The 21,581-nt window shown below is 48.0% G+C and overlaps 1 protein-coding gene across 3 annotated transcripts in view; it reads right to left on the bottom strand.

Annotated features, from left to right (window-relative positions):
- Window positions 1-5,663, bottom strand: part of ASAP3 (ArfGAP with SH3 domain, ankyrin repeat and PH domain 3) — a 49,003-nt gene extending 43,340 nt beyond the window's left edge. For all 3 annotated transcript variants that reach the window (XM_055331256.1, XM_055331257.1, XM_055331258.1), the window contains exon 1: window positions 5,440-5,663. In XM_055331256.1, the coding sequence (XP_055187231.1) occupies window positions 5,440-5,568 (129 nt within the window). In that variant the 5' untranslated portion in view covers window positions 5,569-5,663. The remainder of the gene's footprint in view (window positions 1-5,439) is intronic.
- Window positions 5,664-21,581: the final 15,918 nt, after the last annotated feature.

Consider the following 21,581-nt stretch of genomic DNA (forward strand, 5'->3'; position numbering starts at 1 on the left):
AGCAGCTAAACATGAAGGTCTGGGCTGGATATGCAAATGTAAGTGAGTCACTTAAAGATGAGAGAGGACCGTGGCCATGGGTGTGGGTGAGATTGCCTGGGCAGGGGCTAGCATGCAAAGAAATGAGGACCCAGGGCCAAACCCCAGGGAAGGCCTTGACCAGGAGGATGAGGCTTCATGCCATTTATCACAACATGAAATTACTTCCTTGTTTGTTAATCTGTTTACTAGCTGTCTTCCCCAGAAGACTTGTAAGCTCTTGGAGCTTAGGCCTGTATTTCTCTGAAAAAGCAATGTATCCACCCAGTGCATAATACAGGGCCTGGCATGGAGCAGTCCCCAGGCACTATGCTGACTGCTGTGTCCCTCAGCAGGACTGGCTTCATCCATTCCTTGGACACTATGATTGGGTTCACTGTCCAGCAAAAAGCCCAAGTGACGAATTGGCAATCGCAGCCTTCCAAGTCATGCTACACCCTCTAGCTGTCCTTTTGTTTTGTTTTTGTTTTTAAAGTAGGCTCCACACCTAACGCAGAGCCCAACTCAGGGCCTGAACTCATGACCCTGAGATCAAGAATTGGATGCCCAACCAACTGAGCCACCTAGGTGCCCCTAGCTCTCCATCTTTTTAATCCCACTAAACCTGAGCTTTCCAGACTGAGGTCCATCTACACCTGGATAACCAAGTAGGCAGAAAACAGGATGAGCACAGTGCCTCTCCCTGGATCTTAGGCTGTGCCACACAAAGCACAACTGCCATGGACACATGGGGAGTAGGGGCTCTCCAGGCTCTGCCTCTCTTCTCTGAGCAGCGCTCCCTCCCACAGCACAGGTCTGTGTAGCCACGCTTCCCCTGCCCAAGTCTGCCCTTCCATGGCCTCTGCTGATGAAACCAGGGGTGAAAAGCCACTCCTAGAACCAATCCAGAAGCTGAGCCAGGCCATCAAGCTCTCTGCCAGGAATCGGGAAGTGGGACACAAGACTGGCTTGGTTACCTACAGACACTAGACTCACGAGGTCACATTAATTGGAGGGCTGAAGCCACCTGTCCTCCCAAGAAGACTGGGTGATACCTTTTGGGTCCTGTGATGACAAGTGAGCAAAGGCGCTGTTCAGAGGTGCAGAAAGAAGCAGAGGCAATGCAGCCAGAATGATGAAGCAGCTGCCTTGTTCCTGACCACTTCCCCACCTCAAGCGAGGCCCTGGTGCGCTCCGCTCCTCCTTCCCACGCTTCAGTCCCACGAGGCACCTCTAATTCCTCAAAACGAGTTTCCCTTCAACAGAAACAGCTTGAGAAGGCTTATGTTTCTTGCAAACAGTCTCTAAGATTACACGATTTTTATTATTTTTTGTAAAACAAAGACACAGGATGAAACAGAACATAAAATACACAAGAGTCTTAATGACCAAATTCTTTCTAAAAACGAGATTCCAAAAAAAAAAAAAAAAGCCACAATGGAAGAAACAAATCTGACTCCAATAAAGTATGAACTATGTAATATAAGACACGAAGTAAACATTCCTCCTAAGTACCACCCTCTTACAATAATGTATCTTCTCTGAGGACATTCACTGGGAAGCTCACACATTTCCATGGCAATTACCTCTGGGGAGAGTATAAGGGTTGTGAGGCACATCAGAGGTGACTTTTGCTTTTTCTGTTATGTTTTTAAATTTTTGTTTTTATATTTCTTTTTTTAATTTTTTTTTATTTATGATAAAGAGAGAGAGAGAGAGAGAGAGAGAGAGAGGCAGAGACAAAGGCAGAGGGAGAAGCAGGCTCCATGCACCGGGAGCCCGACGTGGGATTCGATCCCGGGTCTCCAGGATCGCGTCCTGGGCCAAAGGCAGGCGCCAAACCACTGCGCCACCCAGGGATCCCTGTTTTTAAATTTTTAAATTATAAATAATCATGATCTTATAACACTATATGTTAACTATACTGGAATTAAAATTTAAAACTTTGTAAAAGATTTATTTATTTGAGAGGCAGTAAGAGAAAAAGAGAGCATGCTCGTTCGCACAAGCAGGGGAAGGGGCAGAGGGAGAGGGTGAAGCAGGCTCCCCACTGAGCAGGGAGCTCAACATGGGGCTCGATCCCAGGATCATGACTTGAGCCAAAGGCAGATGCTTAACCACCTGAGCCACAGTAGCCCAAATTTAAAACTTAATAAAAAATTATCATGCCCTTTGTGCAATTAAAACTTCATTAACCTTCAAATAAATATAAGAAACACAAGCCTTGGAAGATCTCCTATTTGTGGAAGACTACTTTATCTAAGATCTAGTAGGAGATATAAGTTCACAAGTTGAGATGCATAATATAGCATGAATTCTCAGCACTGGTCAAAATGGCTTACTTGCTTCCTGAATATATTCTCTTCCCACCAGTTTCCAAATTCACTCACCCTCTCCACTGAATGATGGAGTTCCTCCAGCCTTCAAGACCCATCTGGAAGTCACCTCCTCCAGAAAGTTCTCCCTGACTGCACCAGTCCTCACTGTTCTCTCACTCCCCCACCCCACTGGCCTCTTATGAGACCTTTCTGTACTTCTTTCTAGGCACTCAGGACAGACTCTTGGGATTCCTACTTATCTCCCTAAGATAGGCCACATCTCCCCCAAACAGCCAGCAAACCAGAGCAGCATCTTTATGTCCTTGGTGCCTAGCCCAGAGATGGCATGGAGAACTGGACAGACCCACTATGTGACACGAGGAGATTGCCTTAACCTTCTTGGGCCCATTTTTACCCGTGTTCTTGTGAATACCAATAAGATGAAGACTGTAAAGGGGCCCAGAACAGGAAAGAGTGGTTGACAGAATTATTTGTTTTAATACTCTCTCACATTCGTATAGTGTCTCACAATGAAAAACAAAAGTCTTTAACAACCTAGAAGAGGTAAGCAAGGAGGGATTATTAGACCCATTTTAAGAGTGGAATAACTGAGGTTCAGAGACACTACATAGGGAGAATAGGCAGTTGGACTTCAGAAAGAAATAGAATAGGACCAGGGATTAGAATATTTGGGTGGCAATACCAATTCTTCTATTACTCAGAGGTAGGAGCTTGGACAAGTCTCTTGTGTTCTCTGGACATCAATTTCCCCAACTTAAATGAGAGTTTGTGATCTCTTTAAGATAGGTGATCTCTATCTTAAAGGGTTGCTCAATTCTGACATTCTAGTTTTCAGTGGCCTGCCAAGGGTCCTTCTTAGTAGGACTACAAAAATAAAAAAGGGCTGCAAGTCCCAGGACAGTCTCTAGTAACTCCCAGGAAGACAGCAGGGACTGGAAGACTTGCTTTAAGAATTTGTTGTATTTTAATTCAGCCAAATGGAGCTTCAGGCCTGGGGGTGGGTTAGTCATGACCAGAATGGGGGTAGGGATGGAGTGGGGGAGCTGGGGGGTGGGGGGTGGGGGGTAGGCGGATGCCAGCATCAAACTGCATGTAAATATAAACATGAATGCAAAATCAAACAGGAAACCTCAGGAAAGTCCAATCCAAAGGTCAGATTCTAACTTTTCTGACACTGAAATGTTGAAGAGAAAAGCTGTGTTTGGGTGTCACAGACTTTCCTGCTGCAAAAACAAACCCTTACATGCACCAAACCAAAGTCCTGAAGGCAAAGGAGGCCAGATTTTTGTCTAGCCTGAACTGGGACAAAGCTGAGCCCTGGCCAGAGTCTACTACAGCCTCCAGACCAGTTCCAAGGGCTCCCCCTGAAACTTCCCCCCCTGCACCCCACCACCACCACACACAAGTGCTGACACACACTAAGCCAGGCAAGGCCAGATGCACAAGCATAAATGGGCATTTCTGTCCCTGGAGAAAGGTTCATAGTACAGCCCCTTCTCCTGCTCCTGCTCCTGCTCTGATTTAACATTTTAATGAACAACCCAGAGAGGAGGGTGAACTGTGAAAGCCCTAGGGATGCCAATGGCACTGAACTCTTCCAGGTCATGAAACGTGAGGCTATGAAGACAAACCTCAGAAAGCACTCTCCCAACCAGGATGACAGTTTCCCTGTGAATCTCCCAGAAAAACAGAATCCACATTCCTAGGTGGTAGACTCCAAGGAAAGCAGCCAAAAGGTCATTGGCTGCTTCTTACTTTAATGAAAGCCTGTAACCCTACTAGGTGCAATGCACTAGGCGAGGCTCTGTGAGAGAAATGAGGACAAAAGAAGCTCAGTCGTTGTCTAAAAATATCCATCAATTAACCCGGTAATCATTCCATTTATCAAGATGCATGCTTTATACACACTGACTCACCGTAATACCATAGCCCTGTGAGGTAAACATTATTATCCCATTTTACAGATGCCAAAAATGAGGCTCAAACAGATGGGGTCACATACCTAAGCTCACACAGCTGGCAAACGACAAGGCCAGAATTTGAACACAGCTCTGCCTCTGGCAAAGTGAATGCTCTTTCCACAATCCTCTATCCCCCCTACAGAGAGATGCACATAGACTCTGGGATGGGGGTTCAGCCTGCCAGGGAGGGGCGGAGGAGACATTCCTCAAGACATTGGCCCCGGGGTATTTTGAACCGTTGAGCTTTGCATTTGCCACACAGTAGGCGCTCAATACCCCTATGGTGAAAGATGGAAGAGGAGAGTCCCTGCTAAGGTCCAAAATGCCACCCAGTTCGGGGCATCCCCTGAAAGGGAGCTGCACAGGCACATTATTCTCCCCGGGCCCAAAGCCGCAGGGTGTCTGCCCTACAACTGCCCCTGCAGAGGCCCGGGAGAGCGCAGCAGGTCGGCAGAGGAGGGCAGAGGAGGACCGGACTCCAGTACAGACGGGAATGGGGTGCGGCAGCCCGCAAGGGCGAAGGCGAAGGCCTGGGACGCGTTTCTGGGAAAGACAAAGAGGGAAGGGGAGGGGAGGGAGACTACAAACTTGCCAACAGCCTGGCCAAGGTGAACCCCGGCTCCTGGCGCCTTCTCATTCGCATTCATTCCACAGGCGCCGGCCAAATTTCAGAACCAGCAGCCAGGGGGAGGGGGCCTCCCTGCAGCCGAGGAGAAGTCAGTTCAGGACCGAGGCGGGAAGGCCTGTTTCCCAGCAGGGGAGGGACTCGGGGAGCAAACTCGTGGGGCTCCAAAGATGAAAACCCAAACAGATGCAGAGAGGCGCTGCACAAACTCGCGTGCGACGGGGCAGGTGAACAAGGGCGCTGGGGTGATGGCCCCGACCTGTGAAGTCCCTTATCGAGAGGACCTAAGCCACCCCCCCACCCCCAGGTCCCTCGGACCCTCCCCGGACTCGACAGCGCGGGCGCCGATGTTGGAGATGCACTCGGTTCGCACGGATCTAGAGAGGGGTCAGGTTTCCGGGGCGCGGTAGGGGCCATCGCAGCTCCGGTCACGCCCGCGAAGGTCAAGGAGAGGCCCTGCCGGGACCCCCGACCCTTCCCGCCTCGGCCCCCTCACCTCCTCCCGCGCCAGGGCCGCCCCCCGGCACCGGGGCATCTTGGCGGCAAAGGCGGCGGCCCCAGCCGGGGAGCTGAGGTCCTCCGCGGTGACGGCCAGAAACTCGGCGACGCTGAGCTGCTCGGGCATGGCGGGCGCGGGGCGGGGGCGCGGGGACTGCTGGAGCGGGGCGCGGGGGGCGCTCGCTGCACGGAGCTGGGCGGCCTCACAGCCCCGCCGCGAGCGCCGTCGGGGCCTCTGCACGCCCCGCCTCCTCCGCGCCGCTCGCCCCGCCCCGACTGCCCGCCTCCCGCACGGCCGCCTCCTCCCCGGAGCCCGGAGCTTCCCCACCCCGCCCGCCCCTAGGCCCCGCCCCCGGCCTTGCAGCTTCTCCCCCCACTGCCCCCTTAGCCTGGTCAGCCGGGCCCCGGCCCCTCGCTGGGCTCCCCGGCCCCGCCCCCGGAGCTCCGCCCCTGGACCCTCGCCGGGCTCCCCAGCCCCACCCCCAGGACGACCGGCCCGATAGCTCCGCCCCCTGACTCAGCCCCGCCCCCAGCTCGCCCAGCCCCGGGGAGCTCCGGCCCCGCCCCCGGCCCCTCGGCCCCGCCCCCAGCTCTCCCAGCCCCTGGGAGCTCCGGCCCAGACTCACTGCCCCGCCCCCGGCCTCCCGGGAAGCTCCTCCTCCCGGTCGCGCTCGCGGCCCCTCCACGGCCACGCCCCCTCTCTTCCTCGTCCGGGGCCTCCCAAGTTCGCCCCGCTCCCACCGCCCGGGTGCTCCACCTCCGCGCCCCTCCTGCCTGCGCCCTGCGTCTTCTGCGGAATCGTTCCCAGCCCCGGTGGTCTCTCCCCTTCAGCCTCACCCCGACTCCGGCCCCCATCTCTCCACCAAGCCCACCCGGTCTCGGCACCCCCTTCGCTCCCAATTGCACCGTTCCCTTGCTCCGCGCACCGCGCCCTCGGCCTCGGCTCTGCGCTGCACCGGAGCCTCCCACTCGCCCCTTGGCTTCGGCCCCTGCGGGTTCCGTGTGGCTCGGTGCCCTTGGGTAGTTGTGGGATTTGGGGGAAAGTACATTCCTTCTTGTTGGAACCTCACTCTCCTTCTCTGCAAAGTGAGAAGTCTGATGCCCACTAAATTGTGATGTTGTAGGGAAAGAACCTAACACGTGCTCGTACCGAATAAGCGCTGAGCAGCCCGCTCCCCCTCTGCGGACCCTCTCACCCTGCCCGCTTTCTTCTAGGGCTCAGTATGGTGCCTTTCACTCCTCAACCCGCTCACGGTCCCGGCGGGGCTGAAGATTGCCCCTCCCTCCCACTATTAACCCTTGCCTCTCGGGAACCACGTATATCCTTGGGTGGATGAAGTTTCGGGTTCCGGATAGAAATCCACTTAGGTTTTGCTCTGGAGCCTGAAGCCCTATGGAAAGGATTTCTTTAGTAAAAAAAAATCAGGGAAGATGGGGAGCCTGGGTGGCTCAGTGGTTGGGGGGCTGCCTTCAGCTCAGGTCGTGATCCTGGGATGCGGGATGGAGACCCACATCAGGCTCCGGCGAGGAGCCTGCTTCTCCCTCTGTCTATGTCTCTGCTTCTCTCTCTGTGTCTCTCGTGAATAAGTAAATAAATCTTTAAAAAAAAAATCAGGGAAGCACTGCGGTGAAGACTGTATTGGCTTTGGAATATGATAGGTCTAAGTTGCAATCCTGGTTGCTGCTGTTGACCAGCTGCGTGCACCTGAGCAGATTGCTAGCTTCTCTAAACTTGAATTTTCTTTTTCTTTCTTCATTTTTTTTTCGTGTGGCAGGGGGAGGGGCAGAGAGAGAATTTTAAGCAGACTCCATGCCCAGCAGGGAGCCCAACCCCAAGATCCTGAGCCAAAATCGAGTCCCAGGCTCCCCAAACCTGAATGTTCAACTCTTAAAGTGGCCTAATAGTATTTTACTCCATAAGGTGATTAAGAGTATTACATACTTGACAGAAAAAAAAAAACACACACACACCAAAAAAATAAACACTAAAATATTACCTGCTGAGGATATTATGAATAGTAATTTTTTTCTCTTGGCTAATTTCTATACCCTGACTTATCTGTAAGGAGCATATACTACTTGTGTAATAGAGTTAAAAGTTGAAAAACTGTGTATAGACTTGGAGGGAACAGGACAAATATGCTGTGAAATAGAACTCAGTCACCCTTAATTAAACTCACTCTAGTCTGTTTCCAGCTGGAATTCCTTTAGTGTTATTTCAAGGTCAACTAGGATTTCTCTCTTAAAATGCAACAGTCATTTCTCTTGCTTGACTTCTAGGAGCATTTTGCAAGGTTAACCATTCCTTCCTTCTTGAAACAGTCTTTCCTTTGAATTCTGAGACAATTGTTTTCCTTTTCCTTGGTGGTCTTCCTCCCTCTGTGGCTGCTTGCTGGGTTCTTCCTCTGCACGTATCTTAAGTGCTGGAATCACTGGGAGCTGCTACACCCTTTACTCTTTTCTCTCTACCCAGGTTTCCTGGAGACTTGGATCTATCCCCACCAGCTTCCTTCACACCATTAATATTGAAGCTTCTTTTAAAAAAAAAGATTTTATTTATTTATTTTTATTATTCATGACAGAAACAGAGAGAGAGGCAGAGACAGAAGCAGGCTCCATGCACAAAGCCCAATGTGGGACTCGATCCCAGGTCTCCAGGATCAGGCCCTGGGCTGAACGCGGAGCTAAACCGCTGAGCCACCCGGGCTGCCCAACGTTGAAGCTTCTTATGTTAGTTTCCTGTAACTGCTGTAACAAATTATTGCAAATGTGGGGGCTGCAAGTAACACACATTTATTCTCTTACAGTTCTGGAGATCAGAAGTCTGAAATGAGCTTCACTGCGCTGAAATCAAAGTACCAGCAAGGCTGCATTCCCTCTGGAGACAGTAAGTGGGCATCCATCTCTCCTTACCTTTCCCAGCTTCTAGAACTGCATTTCTCACATTCTTTGCCCTATAGTCAACTTCCTCCATCTTCAAGGGCATCTTGCTTCTGTGTCATATCATACCGCTTTCATTTCTGTGGTCAAATCTCCCTCAGTCTCCATTTTATAAACACGTTTGTGATTACGTTTAGGACTCGCCCAAATAATCCAGGGTAATTTCCCCATCTCAGGATCCTTAAATTAATCACATCTGCAAAATTCCTTTGGGTATATGAGATAATGTTTATAGGTTCCAGGAATTAGGACCTGCATCTCTTTGAGGGCTGTGATTGAGCCAACCCCATCTTCCAAGGCTCTAGCTCCAGCTCGGACCCTTCTTTGGCTTAAGCTCGGTATATCCAATGGCCCATGGTATGGTTTCCCATGCTTATCTCACAGACGGACCTCTCAAACTCTGCAAGTCTAAAACTGAACTCACCATCTTGTACCCTGCCCCCTGGACCTGGCTCCTTCTCTATCCCTGTCTTGGTGAAAGGTACCACCATGTACCCCCTCGGGGTCATCCTCCCCCATCTCCTTCCACCAACTTTCACTCAAAAGAGTCTTAATCACTGTCTCCTAAGGTCTCACCAGTATGGCCACCTTCTTCTCCAGGCCAACCCCAGTCCAGGCCACGCCACCTCTCACCTCCTCACAGGTCTCCCTGCCCCCAGCCCTGCATGTCTGATCTGATACTGTCCTGCTTAGAACTCTTCAATGGTCTGTATTTGCTCTCTGGGTGAAAGATGAACTTTTTTTTTCATGGCTAGCTGGTCCTGCACAATCTTGTTGCTCCTGCCAATTGCAGCCTTATCTCTCATCCCACTGCCCATCCCTGACATGATCTGAGCCCTCTCAATATCCTGCCTGCTGTCTGTAATACTCCCCGACCTCCTTTCAGATGCCCACATTTAATGTCTCAACCCTAGGAAGCCTTCCCCAATGTCCTAGAGATTTCTCCAGGACCTGGTATACCTTGCCACAGCACTTCTCACTGTGCACTGTAGTGCCCTGTTTGCTGATCTGGGTCTCTGGCCCACTTATTTATTTACTGAGCACTTACTATGTACCTGTCACAATGCCAAGGGCTATACAAGCAATGGTTCACTCAATACTCCCCACCCCCAACAACCCAGTGAGGCAGGTAACACTATTCTTGCCATCTCTGTGTCATGGGTGGGAAAACTAAAGCTTAGAGAGATTAATTTATGTAAAATCAGGATGAGCAAGCAATATAACCAAGATCCCAACCTGGGTCTGCCTGACTTAGAAGCCCGTTCTCGTTTTGTATTATTATTAATCACCAAGCTATGCTACCTAACTTGAAAATATCATCTCTTGCAAGTGAAGTAGATATAAATGTTCCATATATTCTCTCCTATCATTAAAAAGTGCCACCTACCAGAGGCAAAATACTGTTGTAATATCTTGCAGGCTAACAAATTCCTTCCTATTTTGTAAAGCAGCTACTTCAATGTCAAGTCTTATGTCAGGTGCTCGGACTGAGAGACATGTGCTAGTACGGTGGGCCCCTTTCTGAACCAAAGTTTAATTTCAACCTTTTGCGGAGGAAATTTAAAAAGTCATAAATAAATTATAGTATTTCAGGGAAATCAGATAAACCCAGCATTGTATCAGTGTAGGTTACAAAATTTGGGGGAATTTTCAGAGAAAATATGTGCCTTCAAGGAAACTTCCAGTTCTTTCAAGTTATTATTTCCCTGCGCCACCCTACAAAACCATTCAGACTTTACCAGGGCTATTTCAAGGGAAGACTTGGAGACACTCTGCTTATAAAATAGCTGCTTCAAGGCCCCTAGACCAATCTGTACAAATCTGACTCCTGGAAATTTACTTATTCACTCAACAAACATTCACCAGGTTGTTACAGGTGTATTCCTAAGTGGCAAATGAGCAGTGGGGGTAGCTGTAGATATAAAGATTGGCACGATATGGGGAGGTTCTCAAGGAACTTGTACTCAAATAATCATAAGATCCAGACTGTAAATGCCCTTGAAGAGGTGCTATGGGAATGAGGGGTGGGGAGGGAAAGAGAGAGCCCTTTGGGTGTGTGGCTCAGAGAAGCTGGGGAGGTTTCAGAGAAGGAAGGACAGCTGAGCTGAGCCCTGGAGAATTTGAGGGAGCTGGGGCCAGAATGAGCCCAAGCAGGGAGAAAAGACGATTCAGAAAATCCACTCCCATCAGCACAGATGCATGCCATAACAGCTCTCATAATATAGCAATCCCCTCTTTCTTTTTTTTTTTAAGATTTTATTTATTGGGGATCCCTGGGTGGCTCAGCGGTTTAGCACCTGCCTTCGGCCCATGGAGTGATCCTGGGGTCCCGGGATCGAGTCCCACATCGGACTCTCTGCATGGAGCCTGCTTCTCCCTCTGCCTGTGTCTCTGCCTCTCTCTCTGTTTCTCATGAATAAATAAATAAAATCTTTAAAAATTTTATTTATTAATTTATTTGAGAGTGAGCAAGAGAGAGAGAGAGAGCATGAGCAGGACAGAGAGAGAGGGAGAGGGAGCTGACGTCAGGCTCCTCCCTGAGCAGGGAGCAAACATGGGGCTCCATCCCAAGACCCTGAGATCATGACCTGAGCCAAAGGCAGATGCTTAACCTCTTAACGGCTGAGCCACCCAGGAGCCTCTAAAGCAAATCCTCTTGATCTCACTTCTCCCTCCAGCTATTGCCCCATTTGTCTGCTCCCCTTTGCAGCTAGAGTCCTCGAGAGTCACTGCTGTCTTCACCATATCCAATTCCTCTCCCCCATTATTTTTCTTTTCAGCAAAATAACCTTTTGCTTTTGTTGAAATATTATGTGAGCAACTCAATTAAACTGAAATTTTCCCTAAGTTTCCAGGCTTAGGGAACTCACTGAGTAATCGATAGGTGTTGGGTATCAGGGTGTCATGTTGTGCCCAAGATTATGTTTATAGTGGGACAAAATAGAGGAGAAAAAAGTAAGGATCCCAGTGTTTGATGTACCTAATGCAAATACTTTCTTTCAGTGTCATCACCTTCTAAATAGAACCTCTTAAGATAGCTTCTCTTCATTTCTGCATGCACCCAGTAGTTTAGAGTCGGGAGCAGCTGCTCGGACATCATTCAGTGGCATATTTGGATTACTGTGCTTGATTTGGGATTACAGGCAAAATGCATCTGTCAGGAGGAGAACCCAGGATGTCAGTGCTGGGGAGAATGAAAAATGAGCTCAGAGGGACCTGGAAGCAGGCTCCATGGAGCCACAAGGGACAACAGGAGTCCCTCAAAGAGACCTGAAGTGCGATATTCTCTTAAATTCCCTCTGATGGGGCTTTTGCTCCCACCAGCCACTGCAACTGCTCACAGTAAGTGGTGTGCTTCACATTGCTGGACCCAGCAGTCAGTGCAACGTCCTCCCCTGCTTGGCCTCCCTTCCTTGTGCCTTCCTCTGTGCTATGTGTGCTTCTCTTGGCCTCTGGGACACCACACTGTCTTGATTTTCTTCCTCCCTCCCTCGTGGCTTCTTCTCAATCTCCCATGTCAGTTCTTACTGTTTTCTCTGGCTTTGTAACACCAAGGACCTCAGTCCTCGGTCATCTCCTGCCCGATGTGTGTTCAGTCCCTTGATGATCTCACCCAGTCCCACTACTTTAAATATCATTTGGATCCTAATGATTCCCAAGCTCCTAACTGCAGCCTGGACCTGTCTCCTGAACTTCAGCCTCCTACATCCTACATCTGTCTCCTTGGTGCTCCTGGAACACAACTGGGGCATCTTGAACTTAACGAATCTAAAGCTGAACTTTAGATTTCCCTCCCCAAAGCTCCTTCCCCACAGTGAGATATCTGTTGCATCTAAACACCCAAAATATATCCCAAATCCCCCACTCCTCATCACTTCACTGCTCCCAGCCTGATTTAAGCCATATTATCTCTTGCCTGGATTACTTCAGGAGCCTTCTAATTGGTCTCTTGGCTTCTACCCTTGCTCTGCTATAATCTACTCTCAACAGAGAAGCAAAGGATTCTTTAAAATATCATGTCAGATCATGTAATTTCACTCCTTAAAAGCCTCTAAGGGGCTCCAGGTCCCTCTGAGGGGCACCTGGGTGGTTCAGTCAGGCATCCAAGTCTTTTTTTTTTTTTTTTTATTCATGGTAGTCACAGAGAGAGAGAGAGAGAGAGAGGCAGAGACACAGGCAGAGGGAGAAGCAGGCTCCATGCACCGGGAGCCCGACGTGGGATTCGATCCCGGGTCTCCAGGATCGCGCCCTGGGCCAAAGGCAGGCGCCAAACCACTGCGCCACCCAGGGATCCCCAGGCATCCAAGTCTTGATTTCGTCTCAGGTTATGATCTCAGAGTCATGAGATCGAGCCCCACATTGGGTTCTGTGCTTAGCGGGGAATCTGCTTAAGAATCTCTCTCTCCCTCTCCCCTGTTCTCTCTCTCTCTCTCTCTCTCTAATAAATAAATAAATCTTTTCTATAAAGCCTCTAATAGTTCCTCATTTCACTCAGACTAAAAGCCAGGTTTCTACATGGACTGAAAGTCCCTACATCATCTGCCTCCCTCTGATGTCATCTATTCTTACTCTTCCCTTTGTTCTCCACCTCTGTTCCATTCACACTGACTTCCTTGTTCCTTAAATGTACTAGGCACACACTCACCACAGGACCTTTACACTGGCTGCTGCTGATTCCTAGAATGCTTTTTCCACAGACATCCACATGATCCACTCCGTCAGCTTTTTTCCAGACTTAGCTCAACTGTCTCAACATGCTTATTCTGTCTCATTTAAAACTGTAGTCACCTGTTTCTCCACATACTCTCCATCACCCTTACTCCGCTCAATCTGTTTCCTATTTAGCACTTATACATTTTAACATGCTGCTTTTATTATTTACCTATGTTTTTTTTAATTTACCTATGTTTTATTATTTATTCCCTCTAATTGAAACATAAGTTCTGTGAGAGCAAGGACTTCTTTGTCCTTATTAGGGCTTGGTGGGAAGCCAGGTTATGTATCCAGGCTTTGGAGCCAGACCACCTGGGTTTGAATCCTGGCTTTGCTATCTACCTTGGATAAATAGCTTAATCTCTGTGGGTCTCAGTTTCCTCATCTGTAAAATGGGGGGGGAGGGAATGGCACCTCGCTCATAATGTTATAGAAATGGGTTAAATGAGGTGATGGATACAAAGGATTTGGCAATAGTGCCTGGCACATAGTATGTCTTAGCTCATTTAATGTTAGTTATTGTCTCCACATCTGGTCCATAGTAGGAATGTTGTAAATATTTGCTGGATCAAGTAGGTGTCATTATTCCCATTTTACTGATGCCCAAAGTTACATGACTGGTGAATGGCAGGCAGACTTAGAATCCAAGCTTATCTAATGTCAAAGTTCTTGCTTCTTCCACTGCTCTCTGATCTGTCTACCTTCTGGAGAGTTGAGGCTGAGTTCCAGGGAGTGGAAAATTCACGTTTCAGGTCATGGGGAGAGATGAGACCAGAGACTAGAAGAAGTGAACAATGAGGATCACCAATGGAAAATAGATGCAAAGAGGCGCTTCTCCCCACCCTTAAGATCAAGCCCATAACTTTTTGCGAGGCCATAAGCCCCTTCTGATCTAGCCCCATCTCCCTCCCTCAACCCTCCCTCTCAGGAGGAGAAAACTGACCTCTGCCCAGTTCCTGAGGCCACCAGACCACCACTTCTCTGTTCATGCATGGCTGTTTCTTTTCCCTGCACTCTTCTTCCAACTTCTTTGCCTGGACATCTCCTATTCATCCTCATGACCCAGGTGTCCCAGATGTCACTGCCTTATGAAGCCTTCCCTGAGGCTGTGAGATGGTCTGGTGCCCTTCCCATAAGTCCCCATGCTTCCCCATTGCATTTCACATTTCCTTGTTTTTCACTCACTCCCAGTGTGTGTACATGTGTGTAAAGACCCACTTCTACCCTTTGCTAGACTGTGAGCTCCATGATCCTGTGGCTTCAAGCTGTCTAAGATCTTTCCTACCCAAGGGTTCCACAAGAAACTGGCAGGTACTCAAGCACCAAGAACAGCTACTCTCTAGGGCCAAATGGCCTTCATTTGCATATTCTCAGTTCAAGCCACCAGTAGAGACTAATCTCAGAATCTCAACTCTTAAATTCCCTTGAGAGAGAGTTGGGTAGCCACAGTCTGGATCAGAAGCTCACAAGGCTCCCTGTTGTACAACTCCAGGATTATGAATTGTAGTCTAGGTCATGGTGCCCCTTAGAGTTGGGCAGTGCACAACCTGCACAGCTGGGAAGCTGGAGGAAGTAGCCCTGGATGTCCATGAGGGTGGGCCAGGCTCCCTGTGAGCTGTGGAGGCTGACCAGCACCCACAGAGTTCAAGCATAGCTGCCAGGACCCATACCTGTGCACCCAGAGGCAATTTTCAGAGAAGATTATGGACTGATCAGATATATAAAGGTCTGTAGTTGCCATCAGAGTCCCTAAGTGTCCACAAACCCACAAAAGGTTGAGAACTCCTGAAGAGATATTTTGTGAACATGTAAAAATATTCATATTAAAAGGGTGTATGTGTGAATCCATCAGCACAGCTTATTCCCCCCCCACCACTGTTCCTGAGAAGGGGGCTTGGGGTGGGGTGGGTCTCCCATGAGATGAAATGATAATGCAAATAATGATAACAGTTATCAGACTCGCTCTGTGTAGGTAATGTGTAAGTCCATTAAAGACATGCCATAACCCATAGAACACTCTTGAAGGTAGGTACTATTATTTATCCCTGTTTTACAGAGTAGGAAACTAAGACAGAGAGTAGTGAGGGGCTTGCCTGGGACCAGGAGACAAACGCAGGCAGTCTGGCTGTGAGGCTGTGCCCCAAGCCTGAGCTTCTGTCTCCCCTGGCCTGGTTGAAAGCAGACCCACGGCAGGTCTTCACCAGCCTCCTCATGAGAGCGGGAGGATGTCCAGGGTCCTCCAACCAACTGCCCCTGCTCCAGCCAAGAAAGGCCCCCAGCTCCTTGGGCTGAAGCCCACCCAGGCAACCTTAAGTGGAAGCTGTCATTGTGGGCTAAAGTCTTCTCAAGCCTAGTGCGGACGAGCTTTGGGGACAAGTGTAGGTTTCAGTGCTGGCTGTGCTCCTTATTAGTTCCGGCAAGTCTCAGTTTCCCCAAATGGAAAAAGGAGATAATAACGCCCATGTCACGGAGGTATTGTGAGGATTAAAGGGAGCATGTTCATAAAGTATACAACACTGTAAGCACTTAGAAAATTAGAAAATGCTGACTAGGGGGTGGCTTAGTGGTTGAGCATCTGCCTTCAGCTTGGGGTGTGATCCTGGGGTCCTGGGATTGAGTCCCACATCGGGCTCCCTGCAGGGAGCCTGCTTCTCCCTCTGCCTGTGTCTCTGCCTCTCTCTGTGTCTCTCATGAATAAATGGATGGAATCTTTATTTATTTTTTTAATTTTTTTTATTTATTTATGATAGTCACAGAGAGAGAGAGGCAGAGACACAGGCAGAAGGAGAAGCAGGCTCCATGCACCGGGAGCCTGATGTGGGATTTGATCCCGGGTCTCCAGGATCGCGCCCTGGGCCAAAGGCAGGCACCAAACCGCTGTGCCACCCAGGGATCCCTGGATGGAATCTTTAAAAAAAAAAAAAGAAGAAGAAGAAGAAGAGGAGGAGGAGGAGGAGGAGGAGGAGAAGGAGAAGGAGAAAAGAAGAAGAAGAAGAAGAAGAAGAAGAAGAAGAAGAAGAAGAAGAAGAAGAAGAAGAAAGAAAAGAAAAGAAAAGAAAAGAAAAAGAAAAAGAAAAAGAAAAAGAAAAAGAAAAAGAAAAAGAAAAAGAAAAAGAAAGAAAATGCTGACTGGGGGCCCCTGGGTGGCTCAATCGGCTGAGCACCTGCCTTCGGCTCGGGTCATGATCTCAAGGCCCTGGGATTGAGCTCTGCATCAGGCTCCCTACTCAGTGGGGAGCCTGCTTCTCCCTTTTCCTCTGCCTGCCGCTCCCTCTGCTTGTGCTCTCTCTTGCTCTCTCTCTCTCTCTCTCTCTGGATCAAATAAATAAAATCTTAAAAAAAAAAGAAAATGAAAATGCTGACCGATGTTAGTATTTGTTTTTGATTGAAGAAAAGAAGACTCCTTACAATTTTCTGTAGGTCTATCCCAGAAGGGATAGCGCTGGAGGTGAGAAGTCTCAAATGGGTTTCATTGGGCTAAAATCAAGGTGTTGCAAGGCTGTGTTCCTTCCGGAGTCTGCCCATCTGATGCTCCGCCTTTCCAGCTTCTAGAGCCTGCCTGCATTCCTGGCTCGTGGCCCCTTCCTCCATCTCCAGAGCCAGCAGTGTAGCATCTTGAAACGGCTCACTGACTCTGGCTCTGACTCTCCTCCCTTTGTCACTGATAAGGAGCCTGTATTACAATGGGCCCACCTGGATAATCCAGAATAATCTCCCCATCTCGAGGTCAGCTGATTATCAGCCTTAATTCCATCTGCAATCTTCATTGTCCCTTGCCTTGTAGATGGCATGACATATTCACAGACCCTGGGCATTAGAACATGAACATTTTCTGGGGCCGTTATTTTGCCTATTATGGTGGGTAAGCAAGAAAATGCTGTGGCATACTGGGACTTCGAGCTATGAGCATACCTGTGCTCAGAAATCTACCATGACTCCCCACTGCCTCTAGGATAAAGAGCCTGGTAGGCAAGACTTTTCATGCACTGGCCTCTATCCCCCTCATGAACAGGCACTTCCTGGCCTGCTTGCCTCTGCTCTGCCTGAAAGGCTTTTTCTTCCATTTATGATCTTTAAAGTCCTTCCACTCATCATGGCCAGGATCAAGTGTCGTCTCTTCCATGAAACCTTTTCAGAACCCCAGAACTCTCCCCCTCCCCTGGCACTATAATAGCATGTCTTGACTGGGTTGTCCCACTTTGGTTGGTCTCTGAGTGTGGACGGAGTACAGGGACCATTATAGTAATGGTCTATGGTTCTCACACTGGAGAACCACACAGAATCACCTGGAGGGCTTGCTGAAGCGCAGGTTGTTGGGTCCAGTGCCCACAATTTTGGATTCAGTAGATCTGTGGTGGGACCTGATAATCTGCATTTCTAACAAGTGCCCACGTGATCCTGATGCTGCTGGTCTGGGGAACACTCTGAGGACCACAGGCACAGAAGTCGAGGTGTTGGCACGAGGCTAGACTTGGACACGAATCTCAGCTCTTCCTCTCACTGTGTGACTTCAGATACATCCCTTGCCCTCTCTGGGCTGCTTCCTCATCTCTGAAAGGATTCATTCTCTCCTCCTTCTGTCCCCCCACCCCCCCAACACAGTGTTGATGTAAAGAGAACCAGGCTTAGGACAGTGCCGGGCACCCTGCTGGTGCTGAATTAATGCCCTAGAGCTCTCCTTCTGCAATTGCCCTCTCCCTGTGTCTGGCTGCTCAGTTAAAACTTGTGAATTGGTTCTGGCTTGGATCCTGATGAAAAATGGTGGCAAAATGAGAAGAGCTACAACAGCCAAGCTAAGTATGTCTGGTCAGAGGAATGCTCATTCCCTTCACATCCGTGAGCATATTCCTTCTGTGCCTCATGGCCACACAGTACAATAACAATCGTGTATATCGTCACAGTGGACAGCAGACCAACTGCTGAAAATGTGTGGTCATTTATCCCACAAACGTTTCCCCAGCACCTCTAAGGAGCCTACATGGTGCTGACTGGCTTGTCTCAGGGGATGCACTGCCTGGGGAAGAAGACTCCTGTGGCCAGGACACCGCCTTTGGACTACCCCCCAGGATCTATTCCCTTAGGACACCAAACACGCATTCCCTAGAACACCAAACACAGGGTCTTGCATCAGGTTCCCCTTGGGGAAACTGGTTCTCCCTCTGCTTAGCCTCTCATGAGTAAATAAATAAAATTTTCAAAAAAAAAAAAAAAGGATTTGTGCCTCTATGTTTAAGAGAACTCCTCCGTAATTTTCTTCTCTTTCCTTCCTTTGCTGCTCCAGGAGCAAGGAGTCTTCTGACACCTACATTTGCAGGACCCAAGTCACATTCTTCATGGAAAAGGCTGTCTTTGCTTTGCAAGCATCTAGCACTGCACACACAAAGGAGACATCCAAGGTCAGAACGGAACCCTCATAATGGAAAGTAGGTGGCTGGGCCACCAGGTGTTAAGATCAGGAGCCTGTGATGGCACAGGACCCGATTCCAGTCCTGTGCCATCACCGGAGCTGGGGTTAGGATGGAGCAGGTGAGGGGCCTCTCTTGCTGCCACCTCCTGCCTCACCCTAGTGACAGTCCATCACTTCTGGCTATGTGACTTCAGGCAAGTAGCTTCACTTCTCTGAGCCTCGCTGGGGATAATGCCTATTTTATAAGGTTTTGTGGGGATTATATAAGACAAAACCTGGTCCTTAAGGGTCTCAGTAAAGGGTAATTCTTTTCCTAAATTTGGCATTAGACAGAGCGGCCACCAGAGGGCAGTGGTCCCCATGCCGGGAAAGTAACCTGCCTGGTGATGAGTGAGCCCTTTGAAGGAACACACACACACACACACACACACACACACACACACACACACACGAGCGTGCATGTGTGTGTGCACGCACCAGGATGGGTGTGTGCCTTGATTGGGTCAACACAGCCACCAAGCAGCAGATACATTGGGCATCCTGGTAGTCACTCGTGGCTGTGGTCACTTGAAGTTTGGCAGGAGCCTGACACCAGTGAATTGAGATTCACTAAAACACTCTATTCTACTCTCCTAGAGTTGATGGAAGGATCAAGAGATCAACAAAATATATGAATACATGTAACAAAATACATTGTCACACTGCTGGACTCTGTTAGAAACTCTCCTTTAGAACCCCCAGGGAGATCTGATCTCCTTGGTATAATCTAGTTTATGTGCTGCTGAAGTGAGCACTCCCTGCTGTAATCTAGAACCCTTCAGGTACCGTAAGAGCTCTGCTGCAGACATACACCTGCCACGTGCATTCATGGAAAGAGGAAGCCTACTCTTTTTTTTTTTTTTCCAGAAAAAGAGAAAGAAAGAGAGACACAGGCAAAGGGAGAAGCAGGCTCCATGCAGGGGGCCCGATGTGGGACTTGATCCCTGGTCTCCAGGATCAGGCCCTGGGCTGAAGGTGGCGCTAAACCGCTGAGCCACCAGGGCTGCCCAGAAGCCAACTCTAAAAAAGGTCAATACCCTTGACAAGTGAGGAGTGGTAATTATCATCCCATCCTGGCACAGGGTAGATGCTCAGTAAATGTTCGATAAATAAATGACTCTTGTCTAGGAGAGCACAGTAGTTCATTGCCTTGGATTTGGGGTAGTTAGATCATGGCTTTTTTTCTCCCTCTTGTTTTATTGCTTTGTCCAGAATCACCAGGATGGTGTTGATTTACAACAGTGATAGTAGATGTCCTTGGCTTGTTTCTAAGGTTTTACCATTGAGTATATTTGCTATAAAATAGTAATTCCTGTGTATTTTCATGTATCAGGTTTCTAAAAATCATAAATGAGTGTTGAGTTTTTCAAGTGCTTTTCTTGTATCTATGGAAATGGTCACATGGGTTTTTCCTTTAATTTGTTAATGTGGAGGATTGCATATATTGTTCTCTTCCCATTTTTGAAGGCGGAAATTTATGTGATGCTCTGGTATCAGAACAGTACTGAGCACTTAATAGGCACCAAATATTTGTTGAATGAGTAAATGAGGAACAACAGATTCCTGGGAAAACTTGCAAAAAGTAACATTTCTATCTCACATCGCGCACATGAGAAAAGCTTGGAATTTTGTAGCAAATAATGTGCTTGCATTCCTGGGATCAATCCAACTTGGCTATGTTTTGTTTTGTTTTGTTTTGTTTTGTTTGTTTTTTTGCAAGGCTCTATTTGACTAATTTTTATTTAGGATTTGTGCCTCTGGGATGCCTGGGTGGCTCAGTGGTTGAGAGTCTGCCTTTGGCTGGGGTCATGTTCCTGGGGTCCTGGGATGGGGTCCTGCATCAGGCTCCCCTTGCGGAGCCTGCTTCTCCCTCTGCCTAGCCTCTCTCTGTGCATCTGTCATGAGTAAATAAATAAAATCTTTAAAAAAAGGATTTATACCTCTATGTTTAAGGGAACTCCTGTGTAATTTTCTTCTCTTGTATTGTCTGTTTCTGGTTTGGGGATCTAGGTTATCCTATCCTCATAAAATCAATTGAATGACTTTCCTTTGTCTCATTCTCTGAAAAATGTATATGTTCAAGACTAGAGTTTAATAAAACCTGTCTGTAAATGCATCTGGCTCTGGTGTCATTTTGGAGTCAGAAACTCCTGAATGCCAAGTCAAATTAGCTAATGATTTCTATTTCTTTTTGAGTCCATTTGGGTAAGTTTATTATTTTCTAGAAAATTCTCCCTTTCACATACATTTTCAGCCTTGCCTCTCATTGGTTGCATTACCTGGGAACTCTTTTTTAAAAAAAACAACTTTATTGAGGTATGTTCCATGTAATATAAAATTCACCTATTTCAGGTATACAATGAAATTTTATCAAGTAACTATGACCATTGCTGTAAATCAGCTTTAGGATATTTTCATGCTCCCAATAAGATCCTTTTGTCCTTTTATAAAATAAGCTTTATTAAGTTATAATTCATACACTATACAATTCACCTACTGAAGGGATGCAATTCAGTGGTTTTTAGGATATTCGCAGTTGTGCAACCATCACAACATCAATTTCATAATATTTTCATCACTCCCTCCTATTAACACCCTGTACCCATTAGCAGTCACTCCCCTCCCCCACCCTCCTAAAGTCTTAAGCAACTACTAATCTACCTTCAGTCTATAGATGTACCTATTCTGGGCATTTCTTGTAAATGAGATCATATAATACATGGACATTTGTGTCTGGCTTCTTTCACTTATCATGTTTTCGAGGTTCATCCATGTTATAGCAGGTATCAGTATATTATTTTATTGCTAAAGAATATTCCACTATATGGATATACCATATTTTATTTGTCTATTCATCAGTTGATAGACATTTGGGTTGTTGCACTCTTGGGCTACTATAAATAAGGCTGCTACAAACATTTGTGCAGTTTTTGTGTGGACATGCTTATGTGTGCTCATTTCTCTTGGGTATGTACCTAGGAGTGAAATCACTTGGGCTGCATGGTGGTTCTAGGTTTAATTTTCTGAGACCCTACCAAACT

The sequence above is a fragment of the Nyctereutes procyonoides genome, unplaced genomic scaffold (genome assembly GCF_905146905.1).
Source record: "Nyctereutes procyonoides isolate TBG_1078 unplaced genomic scaffold, NYPRO_anot_genome, whole genome shotgun sequence".
Taxonomy (NCBI): domain Eukaryota; kingdom Metazoa; phylum Chordata; class Mammalia; order Carnivora; family Canidae; genus Nyctereutes; species Nyctereutes procyonoides.